The sequence below is a fragment of the Mesocricetus auratus genome, unplaced genomic scaffold (assembly GCF_017639785.1).
Source record: "Mesocricetus auratus isolate SY011 unplaced genomic scaffold, BCM_Maur_2.0 Super-Scaffold_100009, whole genome shotgun sequence".
NCBI classification, from domain to species: Eukaryota; Metazoa; Chordata; class Mammalia; order Rodentia; family Cricetidae; genus Mesocricetus; species Mesocricetus auratus.
In genome coordinates this window covers 41,318,344-41,338,886 of record NW_024429193.1, presented here as the reverse complement: position 1 = coordinate 41,338,886, position 20,543 = coordinate 41,318,344, and the positions used below count along the sequence as shown (strand labels likewise).

Sequence of the window (20,543 nt, the reverse complement as noted above, 5' to 3'; positions counted from 1 at the left end):
GGCTATCAATGCCTCTTGACGCAACCAAAATACTAAATTTGTAGAGGAGACTTGACCAATGGACTTTCACTCCAATGGGGCTAGTAAAAAGGGAGACTGGTGACTAAATACAGATCTCTTTGGGGGAAAAATAGCATTTGTAGTTCTCACTTGCCTCAAGAAGAGGGTAGCTAATTTTAAATGTCTTCCTAGAGACTACTTGCTCCTACCTTGGCAGTCCAGGTTCCTACCCGCCTCTCTCCGGCTTAGCAGCACTTAGTAGCGCCTTCCTTTGCCACTTCAAGAATGATGCCTCAGCTCTGCAGGACCCCCACATGTCTTTACCCCAAACCCTGACCTTGGGAAGTGGGGAAGCCATCATTCTCATCACAGCCCCAGAGCAAGGCAAATGCTACAGGTCGAGCGCCTTGCCTGGTACCAGATATTCAGAAGAATACTTTGGAAACTGAACGGAAAAGTACCAAAGCCTACAGTGCCGGCGATCGGTGGAATGAGAGCTCTCACCCTTTAAGGAGACACCCACCACACCAGGGAGAGGGAGAAAAAAGAAGGAGGAAAACCCAGTTGAAACTCGGCATTTACTTGAAGAGGAGCCAGCAGAGTGCGGCGCATGGACACTTGCACAACACAGAGGGAAAGCGGCGTGATCAGAAGGCTTCCTTGGCACTATTAAATTTCTTTGGTGGCAGCCTCGGCTGGGAAGGCAAGGCACAAAAGTTGCATTCAGGGTTCTGAGGACCGAGAGGTGGTGTCTGTGAACTTACAGGGATAGAACGGCTGAGGAATCTCGCTGAGGAGGAAGAGAGCCCCCCCGAGAAGGAGGGTCTAAGGACGGCGGTGTGCTCCTCAGGCTTGGCGCTCAGGGGGACTGGGGAGCTATTCAGGTTGCCCCCAACACCGCTGCTGCTGCTGTTGCCGCTTCTGGTATACTGGTTGTTGTTGAGTTCCGGGTAATTTCGGCCAGGTGGCTGGGAGCTGCCGTTCAAGAAGCTGGTGAAAGGGCTGGCTATGAAGGCTGCCTTGGTGGGTGAGGCGGTCTTTTTGTTCTCAGGGTCATCTGTCACAGCATTCAAGTTCCCTAGAGAACTGGCTAGCCGGGAGTTTATGGAGAAGCTGCGGGAGAAACACAGGTGGGGAGGGAAGAAACAGACAACAATGTATAGTCACATACGTAAATGCAGCATCATGGGAATGCAATGAAGATGATTCTGACCCACACAGGTGACTAAATGGCTTCGCCTCTCTTGGTGGCATCATCATCTGCGTCCTTATTCAGACATGTCAAGTTTCTTGGTCAAGAGCAGTTAAACCAAGCCCCAAGAAACTGGCTTAAACATTGGCTGGTCTTAAAATAAAACATTTGAGAGTTGTATCTGCTAGAGGCAATGAGTAAATATAAGGAGAGTCTGGAAGGTGGCTTAAGTCCAAGATTTAACTCAGACATATTCGAGCACAGAATGACTAACCCTCAGGCATCTCTACCCATCTTAGTGGGTTCTGTCTGGACACACAGGACAAGGAGCATGGCTGACTACATTCACATCTCAGGAAGCAAAGTGGAGAGGCACTAGAAGACTGTGATGGTCATCCCTTCTGAAGCCTCGCCGGCTGCCGGGGAGGAAGGACCAGGGGCCCCAGAAAAACAGTGCGCTCTTTGGGGTTTCTCCACCTCCCAGCCCCTCCTCTTACAGACCTGCAACCATATACCTTGCCTGTAGTAGGTCCTCCTTACCTCAGGCTAGAGCCCTGGAAAAGGTAGAGAAAATTACCTTCTTATATTTGCGCCCGAAGACAAAGAACCTCTGTTTATCCTTTTGGCTGTCGCTGAAGGGGACAAACACACTTTGGGGTTCTTCACAGTAGACACAGATGGTTGTGGGGAAGAGCTTAATCTTTGGAGGAGGAAAAAAGGACAGTGTCACACCACAGTTGTGTTAACTTTTTGCCTATTTCCATCACTTGGTATAAGCTCCTTGGGGGCAAAGACTTGTCATCCCCCGCCCCAGGGGTGCAGCGGGTGCTCCAAACATAACCGGGTTCCAGGGGACACAAAGGAAAAGTGCTCCACTGAAGAGTGCCAGAACTCACTCACAGCTTTACTACGAAGTCTCTTTTGTCCTAGATAAACCCTGTGATGAAACTGGACTGTGCTTTCTCCTCTGTTTTGGAAAGCCTCGTGTACACATTCCTTCACCACTCACCCTCCTAAGCACTGCTTAGGCCATATCTTCCCCTCAGACGAGAGCGGAAAGGTGACTCAGGCTTTTGAAGAGGCCTGGGCCAAGCAGAACTATCCACTAATGAACATGTGGTTAGAATGAAATCCTTGAGGAGAATGGCAGTGTCTTTGTCCTGGTTTTTCAGCAACACCAACCAGTCACTTCTGGTGCTCTCGCCAGGTGCCACAATGGTTTCTGGTAATACCAGTGTCTGGGCACAACTCCAGGAGGACTAGAGAACCTTTTTCAAGAGAGAAGTACTACTGTTTGCTCCTCTTAAGGATGAAAGAGAGAAAAAAGAAAACTACACAGTGATAACATATGCACACGAAAATACTGTAAAGAGAGCTAACAAATGCGAGGGGATCCGAATCTCCCTCTGGGTTGAAAAGAAAGTAACAAAGCACTTTGGGGTTTACTAAAGCCCGGAAGGTTCTGGGAGCTAAAGGGGGCAAAGGTCATCACAACTAGCACACATTCCGAGGCCAGGGCAGGAGATGCCCTTTAAAAATTAAGCTTATTTCGGGGCTGGGGAGTTGTTGTTCCTGCAGAGGACCCAGGTTTGGAGCCCAGCAAATCATAACTGGCACGTGGCAGATCATAACTGCCCATAACTCCAGTTCCTGAAGGCAGGCACCAGGCTACACACACATGGTGCATGTACATACATGCAGTCAAACATTCTTACACATAGCATTAAAATAAATAATTTTAAAATAAAGTTTAAGCTAGGCGTGGTTTTAATCCTGGCACTCAGGAGGCAGAGGCAGGCTGATTTGTGAGTTCAAGGCCACCTGGTCTACAGAGTGAGTTCCCGGACGGCCAGAGAGCTATGCAGAGAAAACTGATCTCAAAAAAAAAAAAAAAAAAAAAAAAAAAAAAAAGGAAGCTTGTTTTAAAATCAGAAAGAAAAGAGGATTTGAAAAGCTGTAAGTTAGGCTAAGGGTGTTGCTTGGTGATAGAGAGTATGCAAAGCCGTGAGGTTTATTCCAACTACCAGAATAAACAAATGGATAGAAAAGGCTGTGTAGTTATGCTTATTTTCATGGGGTTTGACGCTAGGAAAATATTCCTAAAAAGTCATCTACATGTACAGCAGCTAAAGTCTTTATTTGTCAACAGTACCTGAAAGTCTGGGACACTGCCCTCTGGTGTCCTTTCATATCATCTGACCTGCAGAAAACAAAGACAAGAGCTCAGATATCACCAGGTCCCCACAGCTGAACAAAGACCACCACATGGCATTTGAGTCAGAGACATAAAGATACCCAATCATCAAAAGAGAAAACCCATGTGGGTGGATATCAACGTTTATACACTTTACAAAATGAATCCCAACGCCAGCAGGCAATCCAAGTTTGTTATTTCACCATGAATGTTACTTTGAGCATCTTAACTTTTTCACAAAGGGTGCCATTGTATCTGCTCAGTAGAGAAGTGTTTTCTGATGATGTTATTGTGGAAACCGAAGTCTACCCCCTGAGAAATTATCAGAGAACTCAAAAACAAACCAAAAAAAAAAAAAACTCGCATCTAAACATGCCTTCTGAGATCTGTACAGGAAGGATTGATCCTTATACATATGTATTTGGTAAATTAAACTAAATAAAGTGGTTCTCAAACTTCCTAATGCTGTGACCTTTTAATTATAGTTGCTCATATTGTGGTGACCCCCCAACCAGAAAATTATTTCATTGCTACTTCTTAACTATAATTGTGCTACTGTTATGAATCATAATATAAATATCTGATATGCAAAATATGTGCTATGTGACCTCCCCCCCCCAGCCGTGAAAGGGGCTATTTGAACCACAGGTTGAGAACTGCTGTTCCAATTTAACCTTCCCTTTTCCTGTAAAATTTCTTTTGTTTTTAACCCAATCACAAGGTTTCAGCTGTTCTGTGGTTAGAAGTCCACTCCCAGATCTGATTTTTATCAACTAATTTCAAGTTTCAAATTCGAGATAGCTTATAATTCCTCAGACACATGGAGGAATCACTTATTCAAGTCTCAGAAATAGAAGACGAACTCAGGTAGTGGGATATACCAAAACTTGGCACGACCTACTCTACTTCACGAACTGGTTTCAATTCAGAACCTTGGCACTCTGGTGAGGACCTGCCACCACAGCAAAAATGTGCCTGGGGATCTCCGAATAGGATTTAGAGCAGAGAACCAGAAATAACTGCTCAGCAATTCGAGGCAGAATTCCAGAAACAGAGACATAACCACTGTTTTCATAAGCATTTCAATTTAGGCTGCTCCCAAAAGTGATAACACACACAGCAGCTGGGGATGGAGGTAAACTCTACATGCAGAATGGTATTCTGAAGTGAGGAGGAAACGTTTTACCCGCAAACGCACTATAAACCGAAAGGTGTAAGATGGCGCTACCTAAATGCACAGGATGGTGAGGAGCGGGGCTGCCTCTGGCTTTTTAAGGCACGTAGTTTGTCTCCCTGTGTTACGTTGCTTTTCATTTCCACATCTTCGTCTTCTAAATTACTCTGAAAAACAGGCATGTCCCACAGAAAGGTCATTACAAGCAGTTTAACCTTACACCAGTTTCTTAACAGAGTACAGATCGTCCGCAGTTAAAGATAACAGCGTGGAAATGGTCTCGTTGAAGATTAAGTCATTTAAATGTGTTATAAATTCAGCAGTAAATACCTACTATAGAACACCCAGCATTTAAATGTATGGGTCAAAATCCAAATCAAAGAAGCGTGGGGCTGGAGCTGGATATAGGAGTGTCTAAAGTCTATCTATGACAATGGATCAAAACCAAAGAGACTCTCGTATGGACACATCAGCCTTTGGAAAGCAGCCTGACACAACTCCAGTCTATAAACACATCATAAATGTTTCCAGATATTACAGGAGTCACCACTGCAAATCCCATAACCTATTCATAAGCATGCCTGATAAATAACTGAAGACATCTACACTGTCACTTTCTGCATTAGTTAGTTAACCTTCCAAGAAGCACTCAAGCCCTCTCAGGAGTTCAAGCGCCCACAGCATTCAATCAGGAAACCATATTTCCTGCTGAAGTTCCTTAGTTTGAAAAGTAGAGTGGCTGACTAGTGTTTCCCCATGGTAACTCAAGAGGAAGGGCTTCCCACGGTAAATCAAAAGGAGTCCCCAGGGGAGACAGAAGAGCTAGCCCACATCTACCACAACCAGGAAGTAGATGAAGAAAGATCTTTTATTTTAAAAAATTTTTAAATCATTTTTAAAATAAATATTGGTATTTAGAAACACAACAGTGAAACTGGCAGTATGGTCTACTTAGAGGTCCGGGGAAAAGTGAAATGGGATTTAATTTTTTTCCTAGTATTCTATTTTCATGTTTTAAGTAATGTTTATGTAACATCAGAAAATAAAACTAATTCTAAAAGATATGTAGTAGTTAAATAAAATGAACAGGATATGTAAAACAATAATTACATATTGGTTTTTTTTTCTTCACTAAGTGGCAAATTTTAAAATGCCAGATTTTTTTTATTGTTGTTGTTCTTTGGTTTTGCCTTTTGTTTTTAGAGACAGGGATTCACTAGCTCAGACTCATCATGATAGTACTGCCTCAGCCTCCTGTGCTGAGACCTGACCCATCGTGACCAGCACACTGAAGAGTTTTTTAAATTACGACAAATTTCCAAAACGTAAAATAATACTATAACAAACTCACACACCTAACGATCTACATTTAATATAGTTTTTCCTTTATTCCTTTCGTTTAATAAAGAATACATGCATAGTCCCAGCTCACACTCCCTGCAGAAGACAACCGTGTCTTTTCTTAGAAGGAGGAGGAAGAACGGTATTGGGTCAGCAAAGCTAGAAGGCTGGAGCCATCGCTTTGACAGTGGACACTGAACTACAGGGTTTGGAATTTTCTCTGCAGGGCTTCAGTCATGTTTGGTCCAGCATTTCTTCGCCATGCCCCCATTTGGAATGGTGATGTAGATTCTGTGCCATGGTATGTGAGAAGTATCCAGTTTTGCCTTTTGGTTTTATAGGGCTTACAGTTGCCTTGAGTCTCAGAAGAGACTTTGGACTTTTATACAGTTGGAGCTAACAGACTTTGAGGACTTTTGAATATGGACTAAATATATGTTGGATTACAACATGGCTACAAGCCTATGGCATCCAGGGAACGGAATGTGGTGACTTGAATGAGAATGGCCTCATAGGCTCATTTATTTAAGTCCTTGGTCGCCAGTGGGTGAAGCTGTTTTGGAAGGATTAGGAGGTGTGGCCTTATTGGAGGAGGGGTGGGTTTTTTAAGTTTCGAAAGCCCACATGTTTCTGGGTCAGCTCTCTCTCCTCTCTCCCCCCTCTTTCTCTCGCCCCCCCCCCATGGTTGCTGTCTTAAGGATATAAACTCTCAGCTACTGCTCCAGAGCTATGCCTGCCTGCATGCCTGCCTGCTACCATGCTCCCCACCAAAATGGTCATGAACACAAAACCTCAACAAACTCTTCCTTCTATAAGCTGCTTTGGTCATGGTGTTTGATCATGGCAACAGAAAAGTAACTAAGACAGACAGACAGATAGATAAATGATACAAACATACACAGTAGTTTGATAGGAAGATATGATAGATGACAGGCAATAGAGTATATATGTTTATCATACATTTGCCTTAAGAAATAAAATACAGATAAGCCTGAAAGATGTTAAAGCATCTACAGATTTACTATCAAAAGAAAAAAAATCTTGGCACAGTTCTCCAGAATTTTTACATTCTCCTCTCAACTGTTACCCTGGCATCTTTCTGCCTTACAAAAACAGGATTTATTACACATGTGGCTTTGTAAGTTATTATTAAAAATATATGTTTATTATGGTGTTCCAAGACAAATGAAAGAGAGCCTTGCATTGTCATTTTATGGCCCCATAACATTCTGTTGTCTAGACATACCAAATTGCTTCTTTAACAAATACTTTAGGCCAGGCTGTTCTCTGCCTCTCAGCACTGAACACAGCTTTGACAAACACATTCTAGATGCAAATGATTGTCTAACACTGCCCTAGTACTGTGAAAGAAAAGTTCATGAAGTGGAATTACTAAACTCACTTTAAAGCTATCTTCTAAATGTTAATATATTGCCCTCCAGAATATATACTCAGTATAGCAAAGAGTGAGAGCACATATTTAATAGTTGATAGATATAAAAGCACCCTAATATGCAAATTCACATTTCAATTCTAGGGATGTAGACATGTTTTGTGTTTAGGAACCAGGAGGTTTTCCTAATCTTTGTGTATATACATTGCCTTCGGTGCTCTGCCATATGTTTAGAAATGTATTTGAATATATTGCAAACATTTCCTTCTAGCTGCTCCATGGTTGGAGAATGAACTGGGGAAGGAAAGGACCAAGAATGAGGCAGACAGTTAAGTGACTTCTATAATGTGATAGAAAATGGCTTAGACTAGAATGCAGCAAACTGCTTAGGCGTCAAGATGTGAGGAAGGAGAAGGCAAAGTAAAGAAAGATCTAGACATGCAGGACAGGTCTGAAGAAACCTAGCAAAGGATTTATGCACAGATTTTAGAGTATGTAAGGGACTAAGAGGTACAGAGGTATAATCACAACCATCAGTAAACAAATTAACACATTTTGTTTGTTTTTGAGGCAGGATGTTGTCCAGTCCCGAACGGTTTCAAAGTCATTATGTAGACAAAGCTGGCCTTCTCCTGAGCCTCTTGCTCTCTTCTGCCAAGTGCTAGGCTCAAAGACTCGTGCTACTGTAGTCCTCTGTGCTCTCAAACTCTTAACAAAAACTTACACAGTGTCATTCAAAACACGATTGTATTGCATCATACAATCTTCAAAACTACAGTTAGGGAGAATGCAGAGCTTTCAGGAGGTGGGGGCTGGTTAGAGGAAGTGAGTGGCTAAGCAGGATGGGGAAGGCAGAAGTTGAGCTTTAGAAGCCCTGCCTAGCTTCCAGGCCTAGTTTCTCTGCTTCCTGGTGACTGTGACAAGAAGAAACAGCTGCCATATGCTCTCACTGCCATGGAAACACCCAACACCACGCCTTCCCTGCAATGATGGACTCTGTCTCTTCAAACCATGAGCCAAAATAAGCCCTTCCTTCCTAAGGTGTTTCTTGCCAGATACTCAGTTCCAGCAAAGTAGTAAGTAGCTAATAATCCACTGTACTTTGCCACTTGAGGGTTTTTTATTTTATTACTTTTCATTTCATTATTCTAACTGAGAACAATGAAAATAACTATTGATGGACCTTACCAAAATTCATACATTTGTGTTTTTCCCAAAGTTCATATGTTGAGATTCTAGCCCACAGTGATGGTATTTAGAGGTGGGGGTCTCTCAAGAGTGGTGAGATCATGAGGCAGCCTCCAGGAGTGGACACGGTCCCAGAGAGCTACCTCTCCCCTTCATCCTATGAGGACGAGGAAAATGTACCATCTATGCCCAAAAAATAGGCCCCCATCAGACAGTGATTCTGCCAAGGCCTTGCTTGACATTGGACCTCCCTGCCTCCAAAATGCCTTCAAATAAATTACTGTCACTCATAAGCTGCACAGTTTCTGGTATTTTGTTGTATGAGCTTGAATAAACTAAGCTAGGGGAGAAACATCTAAATACATATTTCAAGATGACATATTTTAATTTTCAATCAGACTGCATCCTTTGATTTTCCCATGGCAAAGGGTAATTCATCCTGAGTTGAACAAACAGGAATGTAAAAATGGGTAAGAAAGAAATGGTCTGCTAGATCAGTGGTTCTCATCCTATGGGTCATGACTCCTTTGGGTAATTAAATGACCTTTTCACGGGGTCATTTAATATCAGATATCCTGCATAACAGCAGCAATATTACAATTACGAAGAAGCAATGAAAATAATTTTATGATTGGAGGGGTCACCACAACAGGAGGAACTGTGTCAAAGGGTCACAGCATTGGGAAAGTTGAGAACCATGGGGCTAGATAGTATTTTAAAGAGACAGTAATTTAGAAGGTATTTGTTGGTGAAAGGTAGCTGTGTTCCTCAGAGAGATGAATGTTACACCTGTCTTTTCAGCAGTCACAAGCCAAAACAAGAAAGAAAAGGTGTTCTTGTTTAGCAATACTAGTTCATTAAAATTTAGTTCACATCTTTCATTTGCTTCTCATAGTCTAGACTGCAACAGCGGCAAGAAAAAGTCAACAGAGGTTCTGTTAGCTAAGATTTACATTCCATCAGGACAGATGACTCAAACAGTAAACTCAGCCACTCCATCTGTGGCTGTCCTGGGAGACAAACTTACAAGATTTAAAACCAGCTCCTTCAGCAGTCTCCACCCTGTGTCCTAGAATGAAGCTCCCCTCCCCGTCAGGAAGTCCCAGATGTCTCTCTGACTGAGGGAAGCCTTTAGGAGATGCCAAGCATTGGTTTGAGACAGTTAACTACTTCCACGTGGGCTCTTGGAGGCCAAGCTTCCTGAGGGCCCTGGTCTTGGTCAATGGAGCACCCAGCTGAGGGACTGTGAACTGCACTTGTTGCTTAAATATTCCACCATGTACGTAAATGTCCCAAGTTCCAAAGCTAACATCAGCTGTCTTCCTCGATGACTCTCCACCTCTCTTACTGAGGCATGGTCTCTTACTCAACTAAGTTTGCTGACTCTGCCTAGTTTATCTAGCCAGTTTGCCCCGGGGAACCCCTGCCATTGCCTCCCCAATTCTGAGATTAGAGGTGGCTACCACACTCGCCCAGCTTTTCTGTGGCTTCTGAGGATCCGAACTCCAGTTCTCACACCCACAAGGAAACAGCTTTACCCGCTGAGCTGTCTCTCCAGTCATTCCCGTTTCTTTTGCCTCTTTAGGAATATAAAAATATAGCACAAATTCTTAGCTTATCTCAGGCACAACATTACTCAAAGAGTTAAAGCAGGGTCAGGTATGATGACTTGTGCCCATAATCCCAGATTCAGGAGGCTGAGGCAGGTGGATCACTCTGAGTTCCAGATTAGCCAAGGCTACAAAACCTTTCTTGGGAGAAGAGCAAGCTAAACTAAGCATTGGATACCCATTCCTGAAAGTGATTTTACTACTCCATAATTCAAGATGCTTGGGAAAATCATATTTTTGGATCTCTCATTTCTTACCCACAGAAAAGGATTAGAACAAATGATACTAGTATGGCTGCTTCCAGCTCCCAAGATGCTCCAAATTCTCTGTAAGTCACTTCCTGCTACTTCAGATATAGTAGGGAAAATAGAAAAAAAGGGGAAAAAGTCCAATTGTTTGGAACCAGACAGACACGGATTAAATCACATCTTAAAACACATCTCCAGAACACAATTTCCTTACTACAAAGCAGAGATATTACTGGATTCACTATGTGGTAGTGCAGATTAGATCAGCCATTATAGAGTGACTATTTAAAGTGGTTTGTTTAAAGAAGAAACCGGATAAAACACGTTGTCCTAACTCTGCTTTGCCTCTGTACACTTTACAAATCAAAAGGAATTGAAGGCTTTCAAAGTACCACTTGTGCTGGGTACGGCTTCTGCGAACACAGCATCAAACTTTTTCTTCTTGCTATCTAGTTCTGTTTCAAATGGAAACTACTTTTCTGTTGCCTTTCTATAAATATTCTTTACATCAGAATCACTCAGTTTATAATTTTTCTACTTAAATTATGACTATTTCCTCCTTTATAAAGACAACTGGTTTCTTTGTTCTGCTTTGTATTCTGGAGGTCAACGACTCAAAGCTTAGAAACTTAACCTTCCCAGGAGCTCAAGGAATAGATAAGATCTCTGGGCTGGTGAAGATGCTTGCCACCAAGTCTATGACAACCTCAATTTGATCTCCAGAACCATGTGGTAAAAGGTGAAAACCAATTCCTAAAAGTTGTCCTCTGACCACTACATGTGACACACACACACACACACACGCACACACACACACACACAAATAAATAACTAAACAAAACATGTCATATATGTTCAGTGGGAAAACATAAAGAATACTGGTGTTAAGGCTCCCCCTGGGGAAAACTCACCTCTCCAAACTTTTCCACATTTTGTAATTTAGATAAGTTTCCACCAATAGACATATCATCCAAACTAGAAATAATTTTATTAATACTTCCTTCACTGGAAGGTCTATTTTTCAGTTTGGATCGAAAAATGTCTCCTTGGACCCACAATGATGCTTGTTTCCTGTAAAAATGAAAGAAAATAAAATATTTAAAATAAACTATGATCATCGTCTCAGTGCTATGAAACCTAACAAGAAAGATATTAACAAAATATTTAACAATTAGACTAGAAAGGTGATAGAATTGTAGAATATCATTATGTTTATAAGTAAATTAAATATTTTAAAAATTAGATGAAATTTTTAAAAAATATAAGCAATAGATCAGAAATCTATCCACAGCAGTTTACTAATGAATCAGGATATCTGTCTTCTATCGTGGTAGAAGTTGCTTTGGAAGCTAGTCCTCAAGTTGCTTTTTTTTTTTTGGTTTTTCAAGACAGGGTTTCTCTGTGGCTTTGGAGGCTGTCCTGGAACTAGCTCTTGTAGACCAGGTTGGTCTCGAACTCACAGAGATCCACCTGCATCTGCCTCCCAAGTGCTGAAATTAAAAGCATGCACCACCACTGCCCGGCTCTCAAGCTGCATTTTCTAAGCCTAGGACATATAAACAGATGATGTTAGCATACCACTGAGTCACAGTTGGTTTTCTATACCAGCTGTAAAAATACAGATTTAAAATAACTATGTTTCTTTCCTTTGTGCAAATGTTTAGAAAAGTGTGGGCCAGCCTCTCATGTTTTTGTATCTTCAAAGCATCTTGCCTTCACTTTCATACCCCCAGGCTTTCTACTTCACACGAACATCTATCATAGCCCTGATCAGATGCAGAGTCCTTGACAGAGAAGGAATAGGTCAGAAGATGGCTGATGGACTCATACGGGAACATTCAAGAACTGTTATTGCAAAGGAGGGGCTCTGCTTTTCACAGATGCGGACAAATCCAGATACATGAAACACAGCAAAAAAGAAAAAAGATGGATTTAAGACAAAGGACAGAATCCTTGTCCCTCAAGAAATTTCTTAAGATGGGTGAAGCAAACTACTGAAGTCCAGCATATTGAGGCCCTGTGGGAGAGATGCATACAAGACCCAAGGCAAAAGGGCCCTGCACTTTCTAAAGGAATCAGCCATCCCCTGTGAACCCAAAAGTCAGGTATCTGTGTGCACAGGCACCTGCACAGACAAACACACATACACACCTCTCCCTCCCTCCCTTCACCCCCCATAAAAAGGAAGCCTACCATAAAGCACAATGTCATGTTACAATGTAGCAGTGCATGTCCCTCCTTTTAAACATCATGTGGGAGATTGGCCAACCTGTGAGGAAATGGCGCAGCGCAAGACTGTTTCACTTGGCTGTAACAGAGGATGTGGGGAAGCATCCTGGCTCATGATGGGTCTCGGGTACCATGCTAAGATATTTAAACGTGATGCCCCAATTACAGAGATTATGGTAGCGCTTTTCAAGATTTAAAGATAACAGTATGAAATGGAACCTTAAAGAGGCTAAAGAGGGAGAGGAAATGTCCAATTCAAGCCTAAGTTATAAGTTATATGACAGCTCTAGGATGAAACTTGCAAAGTGACAACTTCCACTTGCTTGATTTAAAAGACTCAGCCCGCCCTGTCTCTGGGAAGACTTGATCTGAACCTGAATATTAAAGATGAATAAGGTGTCAGAGCTGAACTGAGTGTTGCTAAGCAATGATGTACGCAATTGCTTCTTGAGCAAAAGGAAGCGGCATTTCACGCAGATACCTCTCCACAGATGATGCACACTGTGCTAGCTTTTATAGTGGTGTCTGTCGCCTCTTAAAAGCCTCATCTCAAACAAAAGAAGTAAAACATGCATTTTAAAGTATTTAGCATTGAGAACTCAGCTCCTGAAAAGCTGACACATCTGCTGGAAGCCAATCTCCCAATATCGTAGCACATTTTCCAAGAGCAAGAAGTGACTGGCCCTTTGCTAATAGAAGATATGCTTTGAAGCAACAGAAAAAGATGTGTAGAGAGATAGAGCCAGGACTGGGGTAATTGATTTTTGGCTGCATCCTGGCCCAAATTAGTCAGATTTGGGCTAGACCAATATGGGATACATGGAAATAACTAAATAACTTGGCTTCATTATGAGCCAGTGTAATTGGTCTTTGTAAATATCTGCTTTTAGTGCAAGTCAGTTCAGTTGCACTGCTCTAAATATTTCTGGGTCTGAATACAGGTCACACAGAAGTCTCTGTATAGTTGCTTCTATTTGGAGCTCATTTGTTCTCCCTCATTGCCCTAAGGTAAGCCAATACTGAATTACATTATCCTGGTCTTTAATGCTTCCGTCCAAGACATTGCTGACCAGGGTGAGCCAACTTAGACCCCAGTGTCCAAAGCCATGATTTGGTCATTTGATATAGAAACCTAATCCATTTTCTTTTGAGCTTGTATACGCATGTGGTGTGTGTGTGTGTGTGTGTGTGTGTGTGTGTGTGTGTGTGTGTGTGTGTCTGTGTCTGTGTCTGTGTCTGTGTGTCTGTGTGTGCATGTAGAGGCCTGACACTATGGTCAGATGTCTTCTTCAGTCACTCTTCACTTTATAGACTAAGGCAGAGTCTCTCAGCTGTCCCAGAGCTCACAGACCAGCTAGTGTAGCTAGCCAGCGTGCCTCGGCAAATCCCCTGTCTCTCTCACATGCAAGGACTACAGGCAGGCCACCAAATCTGTCAGGCTCTGACATGGGTTCTGAGGATCTAAACTCTGGTCCTCACGGTTGTGTGGCAAGGGCTTTTATATTGAGTCATCTCCTCAGTTCCTTACCCCTTCTCTAGTTGATATAGCATTGACCAGAGGATGCTGGTCTGTATAGAACCTCAATCTCAGTCTGCACTGTGTATAATCTCGATCTCAGATCTATGACAGACACAGGGAAATTCCTAGCTTAGAGTACTCACAGTCAAACAGCCTAACAATATCAACCAGCAGGCTAGAAGCAATGAACAAGAGGCACAAAGAGAGCCGGAGAAAAGCATTCAGAAAGTCACACAATGATGGGAGTCCAAGAGGAAGATTTTGTAGAATTCCTGATAGTTAGTGAAAGGCTTGGAATCCTGAAATGCACAAGGAAATTACTAGAAGGGGAAAATGATTTTGGGTAGACTTTAAAAGACACAAGTAGATAAATCTGTTTCTAGGTATAAAATTTCCATTATCAGCTGCTACACCATCTGCAAGTCACGCCAATGCAAACTTTATAACAAAATCTAGCATGCTACTCTTTCAACTCTTGTCTCTGACCGTTTGGGATAGAGCAAGAAAGTAGACTAGAGATCATCAGCAATTAGGAGAAGGGGTCAGTGGAGGGTTATGTTGAATAGATACGAAGTTTTTGTTTGGAATGATAAAAAAAAATTCCACAAATAATGGAAATGGCATCCCAATATTGTGAATGTACTTAAAAATCAATAAGCTATACATCTAAAGTGGCTAAATTTTATGGTGAAAAGTAATGTTTAATTTTGTAATTTATTACAAAAAATTAATTATTCAAACTTTTATCTAATTTTACTGGCATAAGTATTTCAAGGTAAGTTTCTTGCCATAACAGTTGAAAATTCTAGTAATTTCTGTTGACATCTGAATCATTAAGATTTTATTTTTTCTTAGTAACTTTTAATGCCAACTGACAACCATTAAACACATTGAAAGGTTCAAGAGCAAAAAATAAATCGCCAGGCGTTGGTGGCGCACGCCTTTAATCCCAGCACTCGGGAGGCAGAGGCAGTCGGATCTCTGTGAGTTCGAGGCCAGCCTGATCTACAAGAGCTAGTTCCAGGACAGCCTCCAAAGCCATAGAGGAAACCCTGTCTCGAAAAACCAAAATAAATAAATAAATAAAATTAAATAAAAATAAGATCAGCATTCTTTAAAAAAAAAAAAGCAAGGTTCCTTAAAAAAAAATCAGCAGTTTATGTAACTAAAAATGTGACTTCTAACAAATAGTATAAACTAAAACTTAAGCAAAATGCTTACTATTTTATTACACAAACCGCAGTATCTTCTACTGTTGAATTATAATGTTTAATAACGAGACTTTTAAGTTCTTATATTTTAGGAAAGATCAAATATTAAAAGTTTAAATTTGTTATTAAAACATTTGAGCTGAATTCTTTGGCCTACTGCTACTGAATGTGCCTTAAAAAAAAAAAAAAAAGACGCCGGGCGGTGGTGGCACACGCCTTTAATCCCAGCACTCGGGAGGCAGAGGCAGGCGGATCTCTGTGAGTTCGAGGCCAGGCTGGAACGACAGCCTCCAAAACAATACAGAGAAACACTGTCTTGTAAAACCAAAAAAAAAGAAAAAGACTATAAAAAGAAATGACAGTGATCAAGCCCAGTAGAACTCAGTAATTACCATGGTAACTGAGGATTAACTTGAACCCCTGGTCCTCCTACCTCCATCCCCCCACTGCTGGGATCACAGGTACGCGCTACCACAACCAACAGACAGTTTAACTGGGGTTCAAACCCAGGGCCTCATGCATGTTAGCAAGCACTGTAGGGAAAGGGGACCAGTCAAAGAAACACACCCTGAGCAGAGCCAAAGAAACACACTTTGGCCCTGCAACCAGAACTAAAGAAATGTACCCTGACCCTGAAACCAGTGCCAAAGGAACACACTTAGTCCCTAGAATCAGAGTCAGTGAAAGAAATGCACCCTGACCCTAAAATTGGAGCCAAAAAGCTAAAAAGAGGCCAGAGAAAGAAACACATTTTGGCCCTGAAATCAGAACCAAATCTGACCCTAATCCTGTGCAGAAAACTAACCAATCCTTGGGCAGGAGCTCTAGCTAATCTGAGCTCAGCAATGAAATCGGACCAATCCCTACCCTGGAAAAACTCCCGCCGCCCCCCCCCCCCGCCCCCAAGAATCTCTACAAAAACCCTGTATATGTTCAGCTTGGCCAGTCCAGCTGCTTCCTTCTAATAAGCTCCTTTGACCAGTTTTGGGTGAAGATCTTTTGCAGAGCAGAGGCAACCCTGGGCAGAGCAGAGCGAGCAGGGCTGTAACACTTTTGCCCGGGGAAAACTTCCCTTGGCAGAGCCGAGTTGTTACACTCTGCTCTCCACTCACCTAGGAAACCTCCTGCCAGAGCAAAACTGCTACATTGGACAAACATCCCCAGCTGGAAGATCCTCTCCTGCCAGAGCCAAGCCAACACACTGGAAAGCCTTTCCCTGAGGCAAGGCTGTAAGCAGCTAAGCTTACTGCAGCCTGTGGTAGTTCTTGGCCCCCCGAGCTCCAGGATACCTTTCCACCTGAGCTGTGTAACACTCAGTATTCTGTGACTCCTGAGTGCCAGAATACCTGTCCTATCCCGATCTGCCCAAAACGCTTACAAGCACTCTAACTTAGCACAACTCTAAGTCTGACCCCACGCCATCCTTTTATGTGCTGAGTGAGTTGTAGTGTACATGGGTGGACATGTGTATGCTCTCGTGTGCATGTGGAAGCCAGGGGACAACCTCAGACATCTTCTTATCTACTCTGGGATGGTGAATTTGGAAATCCATGGATTGAAAAGGGTTGGAGTTGGGGGATGGGCTGGGGTGCTGGAGGGATGGCTAGGCAGTTAAGAGCACTGACTGCTCTTGGAGAGGACCCAGGTTCAGTTCCCAGCACCTACATCAGGTGGCTCACAACTACCTGCAACTCGAGTTCCTGGGTATCCAGGAACTTCTGGTCTCCATAGGAACTTGCATGCACATGGTATACTTACAGAAAAGCACACACACATGCCCACATGCACACACACTAAATCTAAAAAATAAACAAAAACAAAAAAAAATGAAAAGGGTTTCAAAAACACAAAATTGTTGCTTTGTAAAGATAATTCAAGATAAAGCTCCCACAGTGTCTAAGTTTTCAGCTCTGTACAGTTCTCTGAGGTAGGTAGGGAATCTGACAAGCACGCCTGACTCCACAGGTCTTTGAGAAGATGGCATTCAGGGTAGACTAAAACCAAGAGATATCTGTGTGTCATCTTAAGGATCTAGAGGGCATTTAATGGAAGAAACATTGTGGGTTCGTGGTGATATTTATAGCTGAAGAATGGTACTTTTGGCTTTAAGAAAAACACTCGCTGTATATTTTGAACAAACACGGCTTTATTTATAGCCGAGAGAAATCTTTAAAATAGAGAAATATCAGACCATAACAAAGAAGCTTGGAACCGCTGATGTGCTAGTTGATCAGCAATTTGCAGAAGTGGCGTCACACACCTCTCCCCGCCACACACACGTACCTAGGACACATCCATCCACCTGGACATATGCTTTTTAATTTTCAAGGAAATTAGGATATGACTAACCAGCTTCTCTACAGACACGGATTTAGAACTGATACAGCTCAAAAGGCCCTGATTGGCTTTTCAGTTCCCAAAGAAAAAAATGCATCCCTATTCCATCACTGTGACAGACGGAGAAACTGTGGGACAGTTGTCACCTCCATTTCTTTCCTAATGGCCCTGTTAATTATTCATGACTTTGCGTCAGTGCTGACTCCATATTCTCCATCCTTCATAGAATCGGCCTTCAAAGCCTACTTCCCCCCTTGAAGTGTTCCTGGAACGTGTCATCTCGCCTCTGAGTGAGCCTGTCTCCCTGACAGATTGCTGAAGTCTCCTTTTTAGCCTCTCCGACGCTGAGCCTCATCTGATTCATCTTGTGCAATTTCAGTCTAGTCCTCCTTGAGCAATACTGACTCCCCCTTGTCAAAGGCTCCAAATTAAAAGGTCAGACAGCTACAAGAAGTTCAGGATAACCTCACCTGTCCCTGGAACCTATGCATCTTACTCTCAGTATTTCCTGCCCATGCAAAGATACATGAGCTTCTGGAGATGGCCACACACACAGTGGTTACAAGGAACACAAAAGCTCACTTCCTTATTATTCTTCAGTTTGGACATCTAATCATAGTTTCAGTGAGCTAACACCAAAGGGTAGGCAGGACTAGTTCTTTCTGGAAGCTCTGAGGAGAATCTGTTTCCTCATCTTTATCAGTGTCCACTGGCTGCCAAATCCCTTAACGTGTGCCCCTCCCTCCACCTTCAAAGCTGCATAGATGTGTGTTCTGCATTATTGCCTTCTCTAAATGAGTCCCTGAATCCTTTCTGAGGCACTAAGATCTGAGCAGATGCACTGGCTAGCTCGCGATACTCCCACCAAAACCAAGATCTTGTTTTCTTCTAACTTTACACCACAGGAACAAGGGATTGAAATGTGCCCTGCCAGGGCACATGGCAGACATGAGGCCGCACACTATAGTCACACCAACTGTCTCAAAGGATAAGGCCGTGGCACCACTTTCAGGCAGATGATGTACACACTCTTTCCCTCATTCTTCTCACTAAATAAAAATTTTGAGTCCCCTGAATGAAACAAATGAAGACTCAGAAAACAGATGAAGGCAAACTGATTAGGAACCATGAGGTTCAAGAGACAGCACGGCAATGAGATAGCAGGCATTTCCTTTTGCTATATAAATCTCAAGTTTGCTTTTAAAGAAGAGACTGACCCACAGATGATGATGGGATGGGGTTTTTCCCATCAACAAAATCTCGCTTTCAATAATCAAAGGACCAGAAAGGCGGATCCTAGCAAAACAGGAGAACTTTCCACAGTGGACGCTCTAGCACCACAGGAAAAGAAGGAAAACCAGAAGTGCCCCTATTCTAGGCACCAGCAGAGGCCGAGATCTTAGAATCCCACCCCCACCAGGATCAGGGGGCAAGCCCACTCCGTTTTTCCCTCACCACAGCAGCACTAAAAGTGGCTGTGCTGTGCTGTAAGCCAGGCAATGGGATCTTGTAAGCAAACTCCACTCCCCTCCGAGGTGCTAATGGCATGGAATTCCATCCCAACAGGTAGCTCCTGGCTTCCCTCCAGTATCAGCTGAGGAGTCAGAGGGGCCCCACCCACCATAGCATCAGTAGAACCACAGCTAAAGGTTACAACTGCACAACCAGCTGGTATTGATAAAAAGCCTTTGGTATCAACAAACAGTGGTCAGGGGATCCAGAATTCTGCCTCTACCTGTAGTAGCAAGACAGAAAAGTCTTCTGCCCGAACCTACCCTCAGCGAAGCAAGTACAAAGACACACATGGGCTGGGAACATGGCTCAGCTGGTGGACTCCTCGACCCCATAGCACCATATAAAGCCAGGATGGAGAAGCAACCCTGCAATCCTAGCACTCGTGGGGTAGAGGCAGAAAAAACAAAAAGTCAAAGTCAAGGTCATCTTCAGCTACAGAGCCAGCTTAGGCCAGATGGAGCTACATGAGACCCTGTCTTTAAAATGGGGGCAGGAGGCACAGGAGTGTCCTAACATTCTAAGAAAATGTACAGGATGACATCTTCAGACATTGCCATCCACTGAATGAAATGAAATAATCAATAAATAAATGCCAATGATGCAATTGTAGAAGTGTCAAAATTATCTGACAGAGTGAAAAGTAGCCATAATAAAAGTGCTTCTGCGAATGATTACAAACGTACATGAAACAAATGAAAAATAACAAAGCCCACATACTCAACCGCTCTATCACAGGTATGCATGCAACAGATGGTGCAAGCAAAAGACACAAGCTAGCCAACACTGAGAACAACCTAAATGCACACCAAGTCAACAAAACATCACACAGTCAAACATTCTACCGCTACACAGCAATGAACAGTCATGTTATCAATAGCACCAGACAGTGTGGGGCTTAAAGAGCTAGATGCACATGGTGCTTGGCTCTGCTCAGACAGGGCTCAGAAGGCTGCTCAATCCATCCACAGTGTGACGTGTCAACACAACAGTCTCTTTGGCAGAAGAACTGGGTGTTGAATGGTGAAGAACACAAGACCAACTGGATGTGGGGTGCTGGTGTTTTCCACTTTTCGGGCATGAGGAGGCTATACAGGCAGACTGGTTTGTTAACTTGCTGATGTCTCAAACACGCACATCCATCTTATTACAGTCCATGGACAATAGCTGTCACTCTATTTTTTATTACAGTTTTTTTTTTGAGATAGTATATCTCTATATTTCTCTATGTAGCCCAGCAGGCCTTGAACTAGTGATCTTCCTGCCTCAGAACTCTGAGTTCTGGGGTTGCCGTGTACTGAAATAGTACCTTGTTTATCTAGACTTTACACTGAAACAGTGGCCTGCGTGGGACGCATTAAGATAAGGACAGGACTTTCTCTTTCTTGTCCTGCA

General features: G+C 42.8%; 1 protein-coding gene across 3 annotated transcripts in view; it reads right to left on the bottom strand.

Moving 5' to 3' along the window:
• Positions 1–20,543, bottom strand: part of Cdc14a (cell division cycle 14A) — a 156,570-nt gene that overhangs the window by 19,318 nt on the left and 116,709 nt on the right. For 2 of the 3 annotated variants that reach the window (XM_040751985.1, XM_005077104.4), the window contains exons 11-15: positions 11,252–11,411; positions 4,615–4,727; positions 3,345–3,392; positions 1,770–1,892; positions 560–1,113 (exon numbers count right to left, since the gene is read on the bottom strand). In XM_040751985.1, coding sequence (XP_040607919.1) covers positions 648–1,113; positions 1,770–1,892; positions 3,345–3,392; positions 4,615–4,727; positions 11,252–11,411 — 910 coding nt within the window. In that variant the 3' untranslated portion in view covers positions 560–647. Of the gene's footprint in view, positions 1–559; positions 1,114–1,769; positions 1,893–3,344; positions 3,393–4,614; positions 4,728–11,251; positions 11,412–20,543 lie in introns of those variants that run through there. The other variant, XM_005077105.4, reaches the window with a different exon arrangement.